This window comes from Buteo buteo, chromosome 13 (assembly GCF_964188355.1).
Source record: "Buteo buteo chromosome 13, bButBut1.hap1.1, whole genome shotgun sequence".
Classification (NCBI taxonomy): domain Eukaryota; kingdom Metazoa; phylum Chordata; class Aves; order Accipitriformes; family Accipitridae; genus Buteo; species Buteo buteo.
This window is the reverse complement of record NC_134183.1, coordinates 11,327,022-11,345,704: the sequence shown is the minus strand read 5'-3', so window position 1 is coordinate 11,345,704 and position 18,683 is coordinate 11,327,022. Positions and strand designations below refer to the sequence as shown.

Genomic DNA, 18,683 nt, shown 5'->3' with positions numbered 1-18,683 from the left:
ATGAGCTGCATTAGAGCCGGGTAATTCAGCACATTCCTAAATAATGGGTCTGGTGGTTTTGCAGGATCTGTAGTCCATACTAATGGCTCATTGCTGAACCATAAGTGGTTGTGTTATACTTTGGATTTATTGGAGGCCGAGGGATTAATTTCCTGAAATATATGGTCATGATGTTGAGGTTAAATTAAGATCTCATTCAAAAGGATTCTTTTTATTATATTTAATTTGTAACCCCTTTTCTATAGCCATTTTACAGCTATTCCTCCCCCTCCCTTAAATGTTCAGTGTCATGTTTCCAGGAAGAATCTTATTTCATGCAGACTAATAGCATTTTTCAGTATAACCTTTCACAGTTCCTCACCGTTCGAGTTACTCTAGTCTCGGTTGTTTATACACAACAAGGTCTTAAATCCTCTCTTAGAAAATAAAGATGTTGATGCAAAAGCAACAAGAGCTTCTGGCAGAGCTAAAATCCATCCATTCTCTCCTCCTTCCCCACATGCCACCCCCTTCAATCTGCTGTAACTAAAAGCCCTTTTACTTCAGCACTTGAGCACTTTGATAAAATGCATGTTGAGTAAATCTTACATGACATTTTTACTCTGGGTGATATGTATATAAAGTTGAGCTGGCTCAGTGCTAACCTTGCTTCGCTCTTCTTGATGATGCCGTTATTAAACTGATAAATTAACTGTGGAAATCAGTGCTACGAGATGCTGGAGGCGAGACAGGAAGGGGACGAGGCAGTCGGGAAGGATGATGGTCTGGATGCAGCCGCTAGCTCTGGAGCAGCTGGGGCTGGGCAGGGAGCAAGGGAGCATCATCCAGCCCTCCCTCCTCCTCTTGTGCTCGCTCTGCTGCTGGCTGCCGTGGGAGATGGGAGAAACAAACCCCTGCTCTAAATCACCGCTGCTATTGTTGTGTTTTCAGCATATGATCAGCGAGTGTCCCCGTTCTGTGGTGCTGTGCATGTCCCTTTGGCAAACCTGCAACGCCAGGTTCAGGGCTCGCACCCGACTTGCTCGCAAGGCACCCAACTTGCACCGGTCCGACCCGAAGGAGAACACGTCCCAAAATAGTTGGAGACGTGCTGCCTGCAGGAGCTCTTTTCTAGGTCAGAGTGATGAGCTCATTGCTGCTGCTCTCCCGAGTGCCAGTGAGGTACGGCGAAAGGGTTGGCTCGTTCCAAGGGGCTCCTCTTGCGAAGAGTGGCCTCAGTCCTGGGGGTCTGGGTGAGGGGGAAGGACACGCATTGAATTTGCCCAAGAGTTCAGACAGGATAGCTCCAGAAAACAAATCTTTTAGTCCCCAGATCCAAGTTCCCACTCTGGAGGACAAAACCCTAACCCTTCTCTCAGTGTTTGAAATGTCCAACAAGTGATGTACAAAATGCACTTTCCTAGTGTGGTGAGAAAGAAAGACGTTCGAGAGCAGGGAGGTGTACTGTTGGTGGTGCCTGTTGCTCTATGTGGCTCTTTGCATGTTGCTGCTTTGCTGGTTGAGAGCAGCAGAGCGTGGGACCCTCTCCAATTCCTCCTGAGCACCCGACCAGAGTTCAGGCTGAACACCCCATGCTGCCTCCTGTGCTCACTGGGTTCTGCCAGTCCCGGCCCCTTGCATCCAGGTGGTACTGGTATCTTGCAGGTTGGGAAAAAGCCGTGTCCTTCTGTTTTCCCAGATGAATTTTCCTCCCCTCCCCTGGCAGCCAGACCACATATGTAGGTGCCCCTGCATGCAAAGCACAGCAAAGGAGGGATGAAGCAGCAGTTTGGGAGGAATAAGTGGGATCTGATTGACAGTGGGGCATGGTGGAGGAGATCACCCCCAGGTCCAGGCAGGCTGGGGGCAGCGGTCCGATGTCTGGCCAAGCATGAACACCATTGAGCAGACGCACCGGAGGCAGCTTGAGCAGGGTGGGGAGGGGCAGGGACCCCCCAGCCAGCCTGCAGCCCTAGCAGAGCATCCTCCTGCTGCTCCCAGTCCCTCCAAGACTCTAAAGTTTGTCCTGCTGTGCCCCTCGCCTTAGTTTGGAGATGCCATGCCGTGCCATGCCCTCCTCACGAGGGGTCCCAGAGCGGGGCCAGCATCCCCACCCACGGGAACCCCTGCAAGCCTCTGGGCTTGTGCAGCACCAGCACCACCACTAACCCCGTTTGGCAAGAAATTCTCAGCCCAGCCTCCCCAAGCAGCCTGCCCAGCACTGAGCCGCCGTGCTCCCGGCAGCTCCCCACCCCGAGCTGTCAGCTCTGTCTTCTGCGGGGATTTTTCTCTTTATTTTTTTCTTCCCCCCTCCAGAAGTGCTGATGGACAAGTTGAGTAACCGTATCTGCTTGTTACAGGACATCTTGAGGCTGATTGCGGAGGTCAGGACTCAACTGGAAAGACCGCAGCGGGTTGCTGACTGGCATCCACAGTCCAGATAAGATAAAAACAACTGATGACAGCAGGGAAGTGAAACAGTCATCTCAGCACTTGGATTAGTGCCCAGCAAAGAGGAAGGGAAAAAAAACCCGAGGAGGGCCAGTGGGGAGGGGAAGGGGGTGGAATATGTATTAGAATAGAAGCTCTGGAAAAAGCTATCAGGAGGCAGCAGATTTGGGTGTTAAATATTTATGAATTAGCGGCACTTGTCGTGTTCTTTCTGAGCCGCAAGTTTCCAGGACGGGTGCGTGTGTGGCTGCAAACCTGCCATCGCCGCCGCCGCCGTGCCGTGGCAAATAGTGTTGTGGTGGGAAGAACGAAGGCATGGAGGAGCGGTGAGAGCAGGAGGCAAGGTGACCGGCGTTGGCGGGTCTGGCAGTACCGAGACTCGCAGTGGTGCAGAATAAATCCAGATGAAGAGGAGGAAGGATAAATGAGGTGCCATAAAAGCGACTATTATTATTCAGAAAATTCTGCTGAAGAGCACTGGAGTAATTAAATCATAATTGCTTATTACTCAGCTGAAGTGACATTGTAAGTGGCTGAAGGTCTGTGATGAGGAGAGGAAGGGGGGTCTCAGCTTTTCTGCCGTGCTCCAGGTTTGCCTCCATCCCACTGCGGATGTGTGCATCCCTACGGCAGCAGAGCAGAAACCCTGGCCCATGGTGAAGGTCAAAAGTCCCCCCCCGAGCCTGTAAAGCTCATTTTCACTGTGGCACCCAGACAGAGCATCCCATGAGTGCTGCAGCAAGCGCAGCATTATCGGCTGCTGCGGGACAGGGAGCTGGGAGCAGTTTCACCTCCCGGGACGAGAGGTACCTGAGCCCTGGTGGACTAGCCCAGGTTGGCTGTTTATTCCTGGAGGTGAGGACCTTTGGGTTAGGCTGACCCGCTAAACTCTGAGAGCTTTAAAGGAGCCGTTCCCCACCGTGAAACAAAGAGCCTGCAAATCCTGTAAGCACTTAATTACACAGCGATGTTTATGGAACGTTTTAAAGGGCTCATGTAATCTGGCAGCACAGAGGAGACACGGAGTCGAGGTTTGGAAGCGTGAGCCTTCCCGGCATGCCATGCCACGGCGGGCTTTGCTTTCGCCAGCCAGGTTGGGATGATAAACTGTATTTTCAGGTTTAGGTAACATTCCGAATTTTGGTGGAGTTTCCTCATTTTTGTTTCAAAGTCGCTCTGTGTTTCACATTCTGAAATATTCTGAAATGAGGTCATCTGGCACTTAAGTACAGCTGAGCATCTCTTATTTATTTTTTTTCACCCCTTTTTGATGCTTCCCTCCCCACCTTGCCCTCCATCATGCTGCCTGTGGGCAGGGAGACCTGGCTGTGCCCTGCCACACGCCCGTCCCGCCGGTGGGAGCATCCGGGCTGGAGAGCGAAGGACCAAGCCGTGGCCGCATCCCACTGGTGCACTGTGATGCTCTCGGCTCTGCTCACATCCCATCGCATCCCAGGTGAGCTTCACTGGTGGGAAAGAAGAAGAGGAGAAGGGCCCATCACTGTTGCTGGCTGCTTGACTTTATTCTGCTCCGGTTCCAGCCAGCAGAACAAGGTCTGTGGTTCAGCCCTAAGAACTGGGCAGGTTTGGTGGGAAAAATGCTGGAAATGATGGAAAAGAGCATCCCTTCTGGGGCGGTCTCGAGGATAACCCCATACTCACCACACCACGCGCTTGCGGGAAGCGTCAGCCTCCAGTGCTTCGAGGAGCAGAGAAGCTGGTTACATTTCCACCAGGCGTATTTATTTTTATTTTTTAAATAGCTGTAAAATGAGTCACCTGGCACCGCAGCAGAACGCAGCCCACCAGCAAGGAGAGCGCCGAGGAACTGCCAGGGAATCTGCTGCCAATAAACCACTCGCGGCTTCAGACAGTCTCTTGTTTTGGGTCTCGCTGGAGCCAGCTGGGAGGCGAGCCTGTGGCCGGTGCCAGCACCGACCCCTTCGCCGGGACCCGCCACGGCCGCGCTCACCGCTCCTGCTGCCAGCCCGTTTTGTCTAATTACACGGGGCTAATGGGGAGAGCACAAAAGCCCGCGGCTCCCCCGGCCCCTGCTCTTCAGGGAGAGCCCGGCCAGGAGACACCAGGGAACTTGTGCTCCTATAAAAAGAAATACAATTTTTTTTCTTCTTGCGGCGAAGACATCCCTAAATGAGAATCATCTGTGGGTTTCTTCCTGTCCTGGTGCGTAACCCCAAAGCTTTAGCCTGTTCCCTTGCTCCCGGGAGGGTGCATTTCCCATGGGGAGCAGGGGCGAGGGGGGCAGCCGGGGCCATGCCCGGCTGGATGCCCCTCTGTCTGGAGCAGCCGGCTCCCCTGGCTCCTGCAGCCTTGGCAGGGGTTAAACAGCCGAAGGAGAGAGAAAAGGGCTCTGGTGCTGCAAACAATAAAAAGTCTTCACATTCCACTGAAGTTTCTTGAGCAACTGGCATTTGCCCATAAATGTACTTAAGCAGAAAATCACCAGAAAAGTGCTATAATCTGACAGATTTTTCACAGGCTTAAATATTCATGAATTAAAAGAATTGGCAGAATTTTCTACATTATTAGCTTTCATCATGGCTACAGGAGCAGTTGGTGCACTGGCTGCTCTTCAAAAACTATTAATCTAGTCTGTCATCACAGCAGCCATTTTTTAATTAGCTACTTTACTGAACGATCTGGTGCAGTAGTGAGACTGGAACATTTAAATGGTATTAAAGTTTTAAAGGTGCCCCTTTCCATTTTTAATCTAAGTTCTGAAACGCCACAATAGGGAAACAAATGTAGCGGCGGGTTACTTCATTTCAATGGTTAACTTATTTTATTTTGGAAAAAATCAAGTCTTGGAAAACTGAGCTGCTTCTACCCGGAGAAGAAATTGCAAGAAATAAATTGTTCTTTAAACTGAAGTTCACAACATTCCTGCCCGATGAAATCAAAACAAGATGTTTGTAGCTGAAACACTGCGTGTGTATTGTAGAGGCAGTAACAGGACATGGCACCGCATGCCTCTTGCTGGAGTTTGTTTTCAGTCCCAGGGTACTACAGCACACTCATGTACATCCTCCTCCCGGCCGTGCAGCACCTGCTGCTGCATCCCTGCGTGGCTCTGCGCGCCTGCCGGGAGCATCTCCTGGGCAGGCGGAGCACGGGGGGCCCCGATGCCACATCGACTCTTGCCACAACGTTAATTGGAGCTTTTTCTTCCTGCGCAGGGGTTGTTAAGCATGTTGCAGTACGTACCCCAAAGCTCTGGCTGGTTTGAAGTGGCTCCTTCCTAAAAAGCAAGGGCTCTGCGGTGAGCGTGTGCGGACTGCTCCCGCATCCGTACGGGCTGCTCCTGCATCCGTGCAGGCTGCCGTGGAAGCGCATCTTTGGGTCCAGCGAAGGGGAGCGTGCGCGGGCTGCGAGCTCGGTGCTGCCTTCACCAGGTGTTGGGGCTGCAGCAATGCTGTTGGCGTTAAACCTCGCTGCGACCCACGGTCCGCCCTCGCCTTGGCTGGCGGGTGAGCTGGATTTATAACTGGCCTTTTATTTTGGATTCACCAGCCCCCGAATCATTGCACGTGTCAGCTCTGGCCTGCTCCTGGGGGAAAGCAAGCTCCGGAGGCGGGGATGGATACCGAAAAGTCCAGCTGGAAACGTCTCCTGCCCAGCGAGGTGTCGCAGGTCTGGGGTTTAGCAAGAGGTGTGCTCTCTGGCTTGGAGGATGGGACAGACCCCTCCGTCCCCGGCTGTCCCCAGCCCTGTGCTGGGGGAGCACACAGAGAGGTGGTCTCTGCCCCGGGGGGGTCAGCCCTGGGCAGCGAGGGGTCAGCTCCAGACCCAGAGCGTGATGATGTATGTGCTAAGTCTGAGCTTTTCTCTAAGTAAACTTTATCAACCATGTACTTGGCTCAGCCCGTTTTGAACCCTGCTTTGCTCTCTGTGCCAGAGATGCTGCTCTCCTGGCTTATGATTTGCATGTGAAAACACAGAAAAATTATGTCTTTATGGTGGTTTTGAATGTGCCTTTTTTGGCATCAGTGGCTACGTCTCCGATCTCCGCTGCTCGTTATTGCCAGAGCTTTAATTTTTGCATTATAGTGCCAGTGTCCTGCTGACTGGGGAAGGGAACTGCTGTATGTTCAAGACCTTTTTTCCTATTGTCATGTAAAGCAAGAAGGGTAAAGAAATTGGCGGCTAAAAATGCCAGTGCTGCAGCTATAACCTTTCAAAAAGTTGCTCTTTGTAAGTCCTTCTACCATGAGAAGTCATTGTAAAGGAGGTTTTTCTTTTACTTGACTTGATATCGTACTTACTGTTAGAAAGGACCAAGACAGGCACTGGCAGGTTACCAAAGGCTATATATTAATATTGAGTGCTGTGAGAGAAATTCACAAACCACTGCCCATTTTTACTCTGTCCACAGCTCCAGCTGAAAAACTGCATGATCGCATTTAGCCTGGAAAACACTGGGGTTTTGGGGATTTTTTTGATTATGTGGAATAGGGAAATTCTGAAACTCAGAGGGTTGAGGTAGATTTTAATGCTTTCTGAGAAACAATTTTTTTTTTTCAAGTGTGAATGTTTGCATGGATGAAGTATATTGGTAGCGAACGTGATCCCCTGTGAAGCTCAAACTCTGCACAGAGACCCTGATTCTCAGGAAAAGGGTGAAAAAATCTCACTCTACTTCATAGCTTCAAGGGAGGAAGGATGGGGAAACATTCCCAGAAAATCTTTTATTTACAGTGAGTGACTTTTCTTGGAGTTGTCTTGGTTTGTTTTGGTTTGTGGTTTTGTTTTTTCCATCATGAATAAGTTTTCTGCCTGTTGCTGTCTTATGGGTTGGAAAAGTAGCTCCCACTGGAATCTGTGAGGGGTCTCGCAGGCAAAGCCTCATGGAGAGGGTTGAGGATCAGGATGCGGCTCCTGTGGCTGTCCTGCCAGCATGGGGAGGCTCAGCTCTGCCACCCCACACAGAGAGGGAACGGAGTGCATCTCCTGCAACCCCAACCTCTCCAACATGATTGATTAACACTCAACGTGGCACGTGGCATGAACTGGAAGGATGCACCTTAAATCAAAGTTACTCCTGTAACGCACAGGCTGCTGCTGTCATTTCCATTAAATACTGGGCAAAGGTTTAGCATGGTGAGATACGGTGTATATAACTCTGTAGCTACTTTTCCTCATGCCACTTGCCTCCGGCTGCTCCCACCTCTCATTACCCAACAGCTGCAGTTGCTTCTGCTCTGGGGCTGCACAGCCCGAAACGCCGCAGTGCCCTCCCGGGAGGTGCCGAGCAGCCCTCGCTCTGGGATGCCCATCCAACCAGCGAGTCGGCGGGTTTAAAATTGCTGGGCTAGAAAACAAAGGGAACAACCTGCTCCTCTTCCCCTGCAGCACTGCTCTTCATGTGCTGCGTGGATTTGAAACGTAACGTTAAGGCTGGTGCATTAATGAGCAGACTCTCTCGTTAGTGCGATTGCAGCCATGGCTTGTGTCTCCTGCTCTTGCCTTTTGGGGAGCAACATTGGGGCTTCACAGATTTGCTGTTTCACAGCAAAGAAATGCAGGTTTGGGGGCTGGGTATGGGACAGATGTTGGGACAGACATCAGGACATACATCGGGATGTCCAAATTTATGTCCCAGGCTCTGGCTGTGATTTATCGCACAGTCCTGGGCAGTTGCAGAAACTTCCTCACTCCTCTGCAGCCCCATGAGAATCCAGCCTGCTCATCCTGCAAAACACTGGGAGCAGGGAGGGAGGTGGGGAAGGGCAGGAATCGCTGTGGCAAAGCTAGTCACTCTTACTGTGGTTAATAATTATGACTTCTTTTTTTTTTTTTAACTCTGTTTCATTGTTTTTAATATGTAGTCACTTAAATGAGGCACACACCCTTCTTGGCAATTATTTGTAATTGTTCCCTGTGAGTTCTTGAACAAAACACTCTTTATTAGTACTCAAAGCTTCCAAAAGCATTGCAGATCCGATAGAGATATTTTATTCAGCAGGCTGCACCACATGCTAGCCCATTAATTAAATTTCCTAGATAGGATAATTTATTAGAAGAATTTACTCAATATGTTCTTTAAAATGTAGGGTTGGCCCATGCTTTCTGTTGTGTAATACACGGCTCTGCTATTTGCTATTTACTTTTGGGGATAAAAACGAGCCTTTACATTTAAATTCAAATGAACATCTGAACAAAATGACTGGGTTTGTGGTAGATTACCCCACTGAAATCTTATCATCCTGCTGTGGGCTTTTGCATAGTTTGAAGTAGCTGGGAAAGAGGAAAACGCTGCTGAAGTATGTGAAAGCGATGGGGAATGGCGGGAGAGTCGGCCGGGGCTGGGCTGGGATTTAGAGGAAAAGCTTCTGCCCGGAATGGAGATGGGAGGGCAGCTCTGCAGCCGGGCTTTGATTTACACAGCGCGCAGTTTCTGTGCTCCAGAGCCCCTCGGTATGCAGTCCTGGATGATACTGTAGGGCCTAAAAGAAAGTTGCACATCTATTAAAAAAAGGGGGCTTTATTTTTTTGTGTTTGAACAATGAAGCCATATGTGTTTCTTCTCATTAAACCCAGTTTTTTTTTTAAAGGAACTCCACTGCAGAAACAAGCATGGAAGCTGACATAATTAAAGGCTTCTTTTTCCCCAGCCGTGGTCCTCTGGTCTTTGAAGAGCTCGAGGATCCCTGAGGAATGCTCTGAACTCTGCAATATTTTGATAGCTGCAATAACATAATCAAAAGATGCTTTCATGAAGAGAGCACCTTGTGTGAATTGAGGCCGCCCCCTCTCCCCCCGCCGATCGCCAATTTAATGGGGTCCAGAGCTCGAGCGCAGATGGGTAGTTTTATTTTCTGCCTGTGCCTCTCCAGGGAGGCTGCCTCGCGCGATGCTGAAGTGCTTTCTGGAAAGAGCCGGAGCGTTTTCCTGTGCTCTGTGGCCCCTCGCCCTGCGATGCTCAACTGCTGACCCCGGCTGGGGATGGTGGGGAGAGTGGGGCCTGTGGGGTGGGCGGCTGCAGCCCACCCTCACCAGCTTGGACTCTGCTGCCCTTCAAATTATTGCACACAGCAATTCTCTTCTGCTTGAGAGTCCGCCAGGTTGTTATTCATCCTGAAATCCTCATTAAAACACTTTAATTTCTCCCTTTCGTTAGCTAACCGGCTCATCTGTTTGCATGAATCCTTCTCTCTGTGCCCAAGCCATTGAAATCCTGATTTTTTTCCATGTTGTCTCTGCAAGCTGCAGCCCCATGCGTGTCCGCTCCACCTGAGTTTTGGCAGCAAGGGCTGTTTGGAACGAGGAAATTGGGGCATTTCTTTAATCATTAAGCTGGAATCATTAAGCTTTAATCAGGCCAAATTAGGGTTTTGAATCCCGCCGCCTCGCATCAGTCTCTAATTGTATGAACTCAGTCACTCCTGAAGCAAAGCTGTCCTGGGGCTCTGTCCTCCCCGGCTGGAGAGCAGCGGGCACGGTGCCACCGGCGTCCCCCGCGCCAGGACCCCGCGGCTCCGGCGGCAGCGACGCTTTCGAGCCTTCTCGCTGCTGCGACCTCGTCCCTGCCGCAGGTGGGGGCAGCCCTGCGACCGGGCGCGTCCCGGGGCTGGTCCGTGGGGACCCTGCCCGGCCCCACGCCCCCAGAGCATCGTGGCAGTACCAGGGTCACTGGTGGGATGGCTGGCCCTGTAGCTACATCCCGACAACCCCGTTACCTTTCCTCCGACCCTGAGGGCGTCGAGACGTTGGGTTTGTCCCCGTAGAAGCTGAGCCCGCTCTTTCCCTTCCCTCTGCTCCACCTCTGCTCATCGCCAGTCTTCCCTGGGTGCTTCTGCGGCAGCCTTGGCACGAGGGGGAGCGGGGAGCGGTGATGCATGGTGGCACCTGTGCCAGTCGTCTCCGCTCCGACTAGTTCATCACCTCTTGTCTCCCATAAAAGCAGCTATTCACAATATAATGTGAATGAATTCTCATTAAAGCCTGCTAAATTACTCCGAGACAAAGCAAGGCGCCAGCACACGGGCTGCTTTGCCAATTCTTCACGGCGTGTTTAATTTACCGCAGAGTCCTTGCCTTCCAGATCTAGGAGGGTGCTGCTCAGCCCCTGGCTGGCACAGCTGGGGGGATGGCAGCACCCTCTTGCCCACAGCACCCCGGAGCTGCCCCCCGGCCGCTGCCCCGCCAGGGCTCAGCTGGGGATGGAGCTGCCTGATTTAGCTGGGAGTGGGAACCCCCAAACCTCCCCTGCCTTGGGGAGAAAGCAGCCAGGGAAGTCACAGCACTGTCTGCCTCCTCCCCTTGCCCCACACTTCGCTTTTGCTTGCATATTGCTGTGGGCAGGACCATGACCGTGACCCGGTGAGACCCGCGTGAGTCATGGCACCAGTGACTTGCCACCCCGAGGGGCACATTCTGCGTTGTGCTGCACCGACTAGTGTTACACCATCCGGGCTAAAAGCGAGCAGCATAATTCAGTTGCAGTAAAAGAGCAGAATTCACATTGCTGATATAATTTCACAGAATTTACCCTTTTTTTTTTTAATGTATATATTTCCCCACGCTTTCTGAATTTCCCGTAGCTCAGCTGACTGCGCTGACTTTACTCCCACTCACACGTTCATACCAAGACAACGCAAGTGAGAGGAGGACAGGTCGGTTTTGCCCTGATAATGGTTCCCCAGTGCAGCTTATACCACTTGAGGAACAAAATATGGGGTTTTCATAGTTCATAAGTACTTCCCCCAAACCATCTGAATCTCAATTTATCTCAAATCTGGCTTTTCTCTACAGCTGGTCCCCCAGAGGTGACACTTTGGAGACAACTCCTGTAGCTCGGTCACGAACCCGCGATGGCCAACGGCTTTCTGATGGCGGTGGAGGTGGTGAATCTTCTTGTACGGAGTAAACCCCAGGAAGGGGCTGGGGCCAGCGCGGTGGGAGCCCGGCTGGGGCAGGGGATGGGTGTCAGCAGCTTTCGCTGATGGCTGCTGTTTCGGTGTGTGCTTGAATGTCTCATTCAGCCGTGGCTCTGGCAAGTGGCCTGTGGAAGGGAAACCTGTTTGATGATGTAAAGTGAGAATTTTGGGGTGCATCCAGGCTTTTCAGGGAAAAGACTGATGTAGTCAGCACTAACCAGTGCGTTTCGGTCGGTGCTGGCGTTGGCTGGCAGGGCTCTGCTGGCTGCTGCCTTGGAAATGCCAGAGCCATTGACGCATCCGACAGCTGAAGGTTTTGCTGTGGGTCTGTCTTGTACTTTAAGCCATGACTTTGTGTGATGGTTTTTCCCCTGGTGAGGTTTGGGACTGGTACCCAAAGTGAATGCGCTGCCAGCAGCGTTGCATCCCCCAGTCTAAATCCTCGTATCGTGAAGCTGCGTGGCCAAAGGTACCCGAATTGAGTCTGCCCAGCGCAGGGGACGATGGCAACCGCCTTCGCTCCCATCCCGACTCACCCACCCAGCTATTATGGATTCTCACAGATCACTTGGCATCGGGCCATGGCACGGTATTGCTGGGTTTGCATTATAACCTCTTATTACAAAACCCTCAACGTTTCTCCGGATTGTTTCGCCTGTTATCATTTTTCCCACAATGCGTTTGCATGATCCTCTCTCAGACTTAACCACATGGCAACCACATCACATAATGCAACTTCTGTTCTGAGATTATTCATATTTTTTTTCCCCTATTGTTGCTTTGCCAAGTTTGTCTTCTAATTCTGAGAAGCTGAATTTAAAAGAGCAGTGTCTCCGGTGCAAGGACATGCTTAGGAGGCAGCGTGAGCAAATCAACTCGACAAGTGTGTTCACAGGAGTCAAACGGGGGGGAGCTGTGAAAAAGCAAAACAAAAGCCCCTCCAAATGTCTATTTTTATTTTATTTCATTTTCTGGAATGTCTCATCACATGAAATAACAATGCATCCCGGCAAAGAGACTGCAGACAGGCTCCAGTGAGAGGGCAGCTGAGGAAAAGATTGCTTTATAAGTAGGTTTTTATACGCAATCTATCACAAATGCCAGTTCCCAGCAGAATGGGATAAACAACAAAAAAAGGGCTGCGCTATCTGGGATGTGTGTTTGCAGTCATGCTCCTGGAAGGGAGCAGAGCCTGCGGCCGCGGGCATGCTGCCTGTGTCCCTTGCCGACACGGAGGACGGTGTGCCGCAGAGGGGCTGGGGCACGGGCACCGCTCAGGTACCGCTCCGGCTCCAGGTCCTGCTTCCCAGGGAGGATGCGAATGGCTTGGGGCTGGTCCAGGGGGGAAGGAGAGCGAGCGGGGCCTGGGCAACATGACCGACGAGGGATAATGGAAAGAAATGAGGTTGTTTAGTCTGGAAAAGGGAAGGCGGCAGGAGGGGGGAGGCGTTTTCAGGCCCTTCAGCTGCACGGGGGCTGCGGCACGGCGGAAGGGGCTGACGCGGTTCCCGTGCCCTGGGACGTCAGGAGCTGCTGCGGCTGAGCCCTGGCCTTGGCGCTGCAAAACCACCACCACCCAAGCCCCATCGGTCTGATGAGCACTGGGACGATGGGGAAGTGCACCAAACCCCCAGTGTTTCTGCCCAGTTTCCCATCTGTGGCAGCCACCAAGGCACTGCCTGCTTCTTGACTTCATTTCTGATGTAAGTACTCACAAAGGGCAAAAAATAGTGAGGATTTCTGCCCTGCCTCCACTGTAGTTCAATATTTTATCTAAAATTAGCACTTTCTTATTAATTTCCCCGGGAGCAGCCAGCTGATGCGCTGGTGTTACACACGAGTGCCTTTGACGGGCAGGCGTGCGGGATGCAGCCGGGGGCCCTTCAGTGCGGGGGGGCGGCAGCGACCGGCAGCCCCAAGGTGGAGGGGTGGAGGAGATCGCCAGTGTTTTCTGGGAAGGATGTTTCAATCTGAGGTTTTGCTTAGATTTGATTTATAATAATTGTAAGCATGCATTAGCTGTTGTTAAACGTCCTGGCCTAGGCATCCTCCATGGATGCACCAGGCGCGCACCGGCCGCGGAGATGGAGGGGGACTGTTGTTCCTGAAACACCTTCAGACTCAAAGACCCTTTTTGTTCCTGTTGCTTTTACTTTACAGCTGCTGGAAGCTGGCTTTGTTTAGGACCAAGAATTTTCACTTTGCATCATTTTCCTTACAAAACCACCCTACCTTCATTCTTCCTTCATTTCTGCATCTTCTGATTCTTGAGTGATCAGCCGTACTGGCCAGTTTAGCATAAGAAATGAAATCAATTCTCATGCTCAGGCTCCAAATGTAAATTCGTTTATTAATAATTTAAATAGATTTATTTATGCAGTTTGATATTTTTCAGGTTCAGGGAAGCAATTCATTTTTCTCGCGTTGATGATCAACAGACACCGTCATTAAGCTCTTCCCCCCCCACCCCATCCTCTTCTTCCATCTTAGCCTGCTAAACAGATAAAAGATCAGAGCCCGCTGGTCTCAGTGGGCTCCCAGGGAAGCTTTCTATGAGCTAATGTAAGTAAATAATTAATTTGACTTTATCTTCTCTCTACTTCGGACATTTCTTCCCCAGAAAAAGGATGGATTTTCCTTCCAAATGTTTCCAGTCACTGCCATACGAAGAGCTTCTGCCAGATGCATCGAGCCTCCAAGGAGAGCGGCAGCTTCTACAAAACACCACGGCGAGGCTGGGGAAGATCATATGGTAAATGTTGATGTGTTAATGGCAGCCACAACATTGTACTCCTATCCAGATCAGGATAAACGGCAAAGCCGGCTCCATGGGATGTGGTGGAATATTTTAAGCAAGAGTCACGTGTATTTACTTAGAATTAGATGTCCCTGAAATGAAACCCTCCGTCTGAAAACCCACAAGCCCAAGCCCACCTCATGACAGCTTTTTGCACCTGGTTTTCATCTGTATAATGGGTCTGCCCAGCCCTTGGGGTAGGGATACCACAAAACCCTGGGAATGTTTGAAATTTAGATCTGTTTCCTTGTGGTTTGGACCCCTCTGAGATGAATTGAACTTTCTATCAGTCTGGATTTGCTTTTCTTCTTCTGTGAGATGAAGTCCCTCTGCCGAACCCTTCAGACTTGTGTGAGTCTTGCCTGGTTGTATGCTATGTTACAAATCTGAAATGTTATTTCAAAGACTCACCATTTTTTGCCCCAAACTGTCGAGCAAACCTGATCGCATCACCATGTGGCCTCAGAGTCAGGAGAAACTCTCAGTTTTGCTCGCTGAAGTGCAGGGGATGTGCACAGTGCTGGAGGTTTCCCTTTCATCCCAGACTTGTCAGAGACACAGAAGATGCGAGCTCTGCCGTACCGTGACACCGGCAAAGTGCCGGCTCGGCCGCATGGCCAGCTTCCCTGCCATCCCCCTTCTGCTCGCTTTTGCAAAGCTTTAGCATTTCTCTTTTATCTCACTCTTGCGAGCTTCAAAGACGCCGTGAAGCCAAGTTCTACCTTCCTGCAGATGGGGATTAACCAGCTCATGCTTCCCATACTCGTCCTGCAGGACTGGAATTGATTTATTTTGGTTTCAGCAGCAACTACACAGCAGTTCCTGGACGGATGCAAAACCAGGCTTCTCAGAGGCTTTTTAGCATCCTGGCTCGAAGGCCGACGCCACCATCTTCAGCTTTTGATTGCATAAGTTTATGCAAATCAAAGCCCTCTTCCCCGTTTGCCTGCACTGCCTGTTCCCGCAGGCAGGAAGTAGCATGAAGTTTGCAGGAGCCGTTCTGTCGGAAAACTCCTGAAAAGCTCCCCGCGTCGGCCCCGGTGTGCTCCGGCGTGGGTGTGCGACCAAAGCTCCTCAAAGGAGCTGTGCTCCAGTGCTGGCGGTGGGAGCCGGGATCAGGGGAGGTTGCTGGAAGGAGATGAAGGTTACCTGCCTGACGCAAGTGGTCCCACCAGCCTCCTGCTCCGTGAGCTGGCTCCCTCCTGGAGGAGGTCGGTCCTGTCTGGGACGGGGATGAGGAGCTCCCCAGCATCCGTCGCAGGGAGCTGGGAGCGGGGCCAGCGTAGAGGGCAGGGGTGCTCAGAGGGGATGCTGCAGGCGCACGCGATGGCACGGTGACAGTTGTCCTGCTGCGGATAAGCAAGAGAAAGCCACAGCTTCACGGGATGACAACACTCGTGTTTCTTGGATCACAAGCCTGATCTGTCAATTAGCAGGCGGAGCATCGACTCCAAACACCATCCCCAGAATAGCAGCAGTGAAGTGTTGAAGTATCTATTAAATTTATTTTAAACCACGCATAGTGAGACACGTGGCTGTTCACGTTATTGCAGCATTGCAGGATGCTTCGCCTGGCTTTCCCCTGGATTATTTTTGGCCCTGTGTACAGTTTTGAATGGAGTGCCCAGTGGTATGGGTCAGGCCAAAAGTGTGTTTAACCACAGCACTTCCTCTGACAGCAAGAACGGGTGTAAGATATGGGGTACGGCTCCTGGTACGTGTCCCGGCTTCTCGTCTCCGAGCTGTCCTCCACTGGATCGCTGACCCGGGATAGCCTCCGATGGGCACATACCCTGGGAGATAGGATGGAGCTGACAGGGGAGCTTTGTGGGCTTCTCGCATGGTGCAACACCCAGCTTTCCCCTGGACAGGGATTTCGTTCACTTTTTCCAGAGGATGTGAAAGCAGGGGGTGGGTTTTTTGCTAAAGCACCATTTGCTGGGGAGCATCGCCAGGAGCTTTGCAAGCCAGCAAAGCCAGTTCACCAGGAGCTGAAGCCTCACTCCCTTCCTGGTGTTTCAAAGGCTTAGGAGAAGGTTTGCAGAGTTTCTGTGTCACTGGAAAAGTGGGAGCTTGTGCTGGTGCTGCAGTGGGTGCTCAGGGGGGTGTCCTCAGCTGAAGGAGCTGACATGTGTCACGTCCTGGCTGCTGTCGTGCCATGCGGGTGGAAGGTCCCTCCGGTACATCCCGGTCACTGTCGCCCCTGTTGCTTGTCAGCAACCCTCCCTGAGCATCTCTACGGGACCAGTTTGTTCTTTACATAATTTCAATTATGTTTGATAATTAATTGCCCAACTGCAGGATCTCAAACAATGGACTGAATTGATTGAAAGCATGGTAATTCGTGGGGGGGAGATGCTTTTAAATGTGATTTTGCAGCAGATAATGCTCCTTGTAAAGGATTACATGTGATACTTGGGATGTAAAACACTGTGGTTATGCAGATAGCTTTCCCAGCCAGGCTCTGGGCTGTGTCTCAGACACCTCCGTGTTTACCTGCTGCATTTGCCTCTTGCTTGGATCCTTTCCTGGGGCACAGAGCACAGGGAGGAGCGCGGTCGGCGTGGGGACAGAGTCGTGGGGCTGGCCGGGGCTTTGCTCAGGGAAGGAGATATGAGAAGCCATGCACAAGACGGGATGGGGCAGTGCCCCAGCCAGGGAGTCTGTGGGTTGGTTTGCACTTTTTTCAAGGAAAAATTATTTTTTTGGTTGTCCTTAAGGCAGATGATTCTCATGGGAGGCTGATGTTTGCGGTATATTTCTCTGTTTTTTCCATTTTTGTGGAAAAGGATGGACACTTGTGCTGGTTTGAGCCATCCCGCGCTCATGCTGGAGTATTTTCTTGCGAGAAAATAAAATTTGTTTTTAAAAGGATGTGAATAGTTTCTGGAGATGCACCAACAAAGGCTGATAAAGTTTTCAGTACTATTTCTTATTTTAAAAAGTGCATTTGGAGGAAAAGCAAAGTAGGCTGTGGGTCCCTGCAGGAGAGGGGTGAGGAGAGCCTGCAGAGCCACCGGCAGCAGGGCCGGGGGGTGCCTGGGACCCCCCGAGCTGCCTGGGCTCCCCCTCTCCGCACAGTATGTTAGAAAGCGCCTTTCCTAATTTATTGGTTTTTCTTCCTTGCAGGTGGAGAACTGGAGGGCAGAGCTGTGCAGCCTGCCCGTGAGCCCGGCTTCCCAGGAAAGCGGTGGAAGGACATTGATTTATGATCAAAAGGGAAAAAGCAAAGCAGAATAAAAAGAATACTTAAGACTTAAAAACAGGGAAATCTCGTTTCTTCCTGTGTAGGTGTTACCTGAGAATCTTTCATGTTAAACTTAAATGGAATTAAGAATGAGGGGAAAATCACCCTGGGACTCGCGTGATCCTTGTAGCCCTCTATTAAAATTAATCCAGGCATTGATCTGTACAATTTATTAATAGCCTGGCGCGGGGAGAGGAGCCGCTGTGATAAACAGCTGCAGCCCTTGCTCGAGCATCCCGGCTGCAGCAGGTTCCTCGTGTTGTTGTCACCTCGACGCCCGGTGATTTTATAATTGGTCTGAGTCGTTACCGTCCAAACCCCGCAGAACCAATTAGCCATTGTCCTCCCTGACCTGGGCTTTCTGTGGCGGGAGTGGAACTAAAGACTTAAAACGAAAAACCAAGAGCAAAGACCTAAATCTTTTTGGCTGCCTGATTAATAATCCTGTCAGGCCTATCACAGGCACTAAACAGTAATGCTGGTTGCAGCTGAATTTTTTATACTTTCTATTAATCTTTAATGATAGCTTGGTCACCTAGTCTCTTTTATCTTGTCAGATAAATGTATGGTTAACAGGATAATGAGATTTCTAAGGCTCTGTTCTAGCTTACAGCCATGCAGTGCATGGGGTGACCCCTGCCCCTGCCGGGGAGCGGAGCGGAGGTGATGGTAATTGCTGGATGTGCTGTGAATGTATTGGAAGCTGATGGATGGTTTAAACTTTGATTTGAGGTCAGGAGGTCCCTTGGCTCTGGAAGGCAACTGTGGTTTTATTACTTGCAGGATCTGATGGGGATGTAATTAGATTTAGCTATTGCTTTATTAATAAGTAATTGTTCCTACTATTGCTTTGGGTTAGCAAATATATTCCGCTGATAATTTAGGGCGTTGATACGGCTTTATTTATTAATAAATGGGAATGTATATTTTTGCCTGCAGCAAAGACTAGCACAGAACTCTGGCCACTTCTCCCGGAGTGAAGGATTTGTTCTTTATTAATTCAATAATTAACCTAATTCTGGGAACTCGGCTCTGCCACAGAAAGTGCATGTGTGCCGGCTGCAACACCAGCCATTGTGTGGCCATGCATTTCCCTCAGCACGTGGGGCGCAGGCAGGATAGCACCCAGGGACGAGGACCTCGAGGGAGGCTGAGATCCCCGTGGGCGCTCGGCGCTGCGCCCGAGCTCTCCCCCGGCTCGAGACCCCCCTCCCCACCATCTGACCACCAGCCTCTGTGCCACGCCAGCCCCTCGGGGCACTCGCGGGGCTGCCCGGAGAGACCCCGGGGCTGAGGGCAGGTGGATTTGCCG

General features: G+C 51.1%; 1 protein-coding gene across 7 annotated transcripts in view; it reads left to right on the top strand.

Annotated features, from left to right (window-relative positions):
* The window catches only part of UACA (uveal autoantigen with coiled-coil domains and ankyrin repeats), a 100,736-nt gene extending 82,495 nt beyond the window's left edge, over positions 1-18,241 (top strand). For 2 of the 7 annotated variants that reach the window (XM_075044701.1, XM_075044703.1), the window contains exons 19-20: positions 13,948-14,079; positions 17,254-18,241. In XM_075044701.1, coding sequence (XP_074900802.1) covers positions 13,948-14,079; positions 17,254-17,364 — 243 coding nt within the window. In that variant the 3' untranslated portion in view covers positions 17,365-18,241. Of the gene's footprint in view, positions 1-2,339; positions 2,502-9,002; positions 9,403-13,947; positions 14,080-17,253 lie in introns of those variants that run through there. The other 5 variants (XM_075044704.1, XM_075044705.1, XM_075044706.1 and 2 more) reach the window with 4 other exon arrangements.
* Positions 18,242-18,683: the final 442 nt, after the last annotated feature.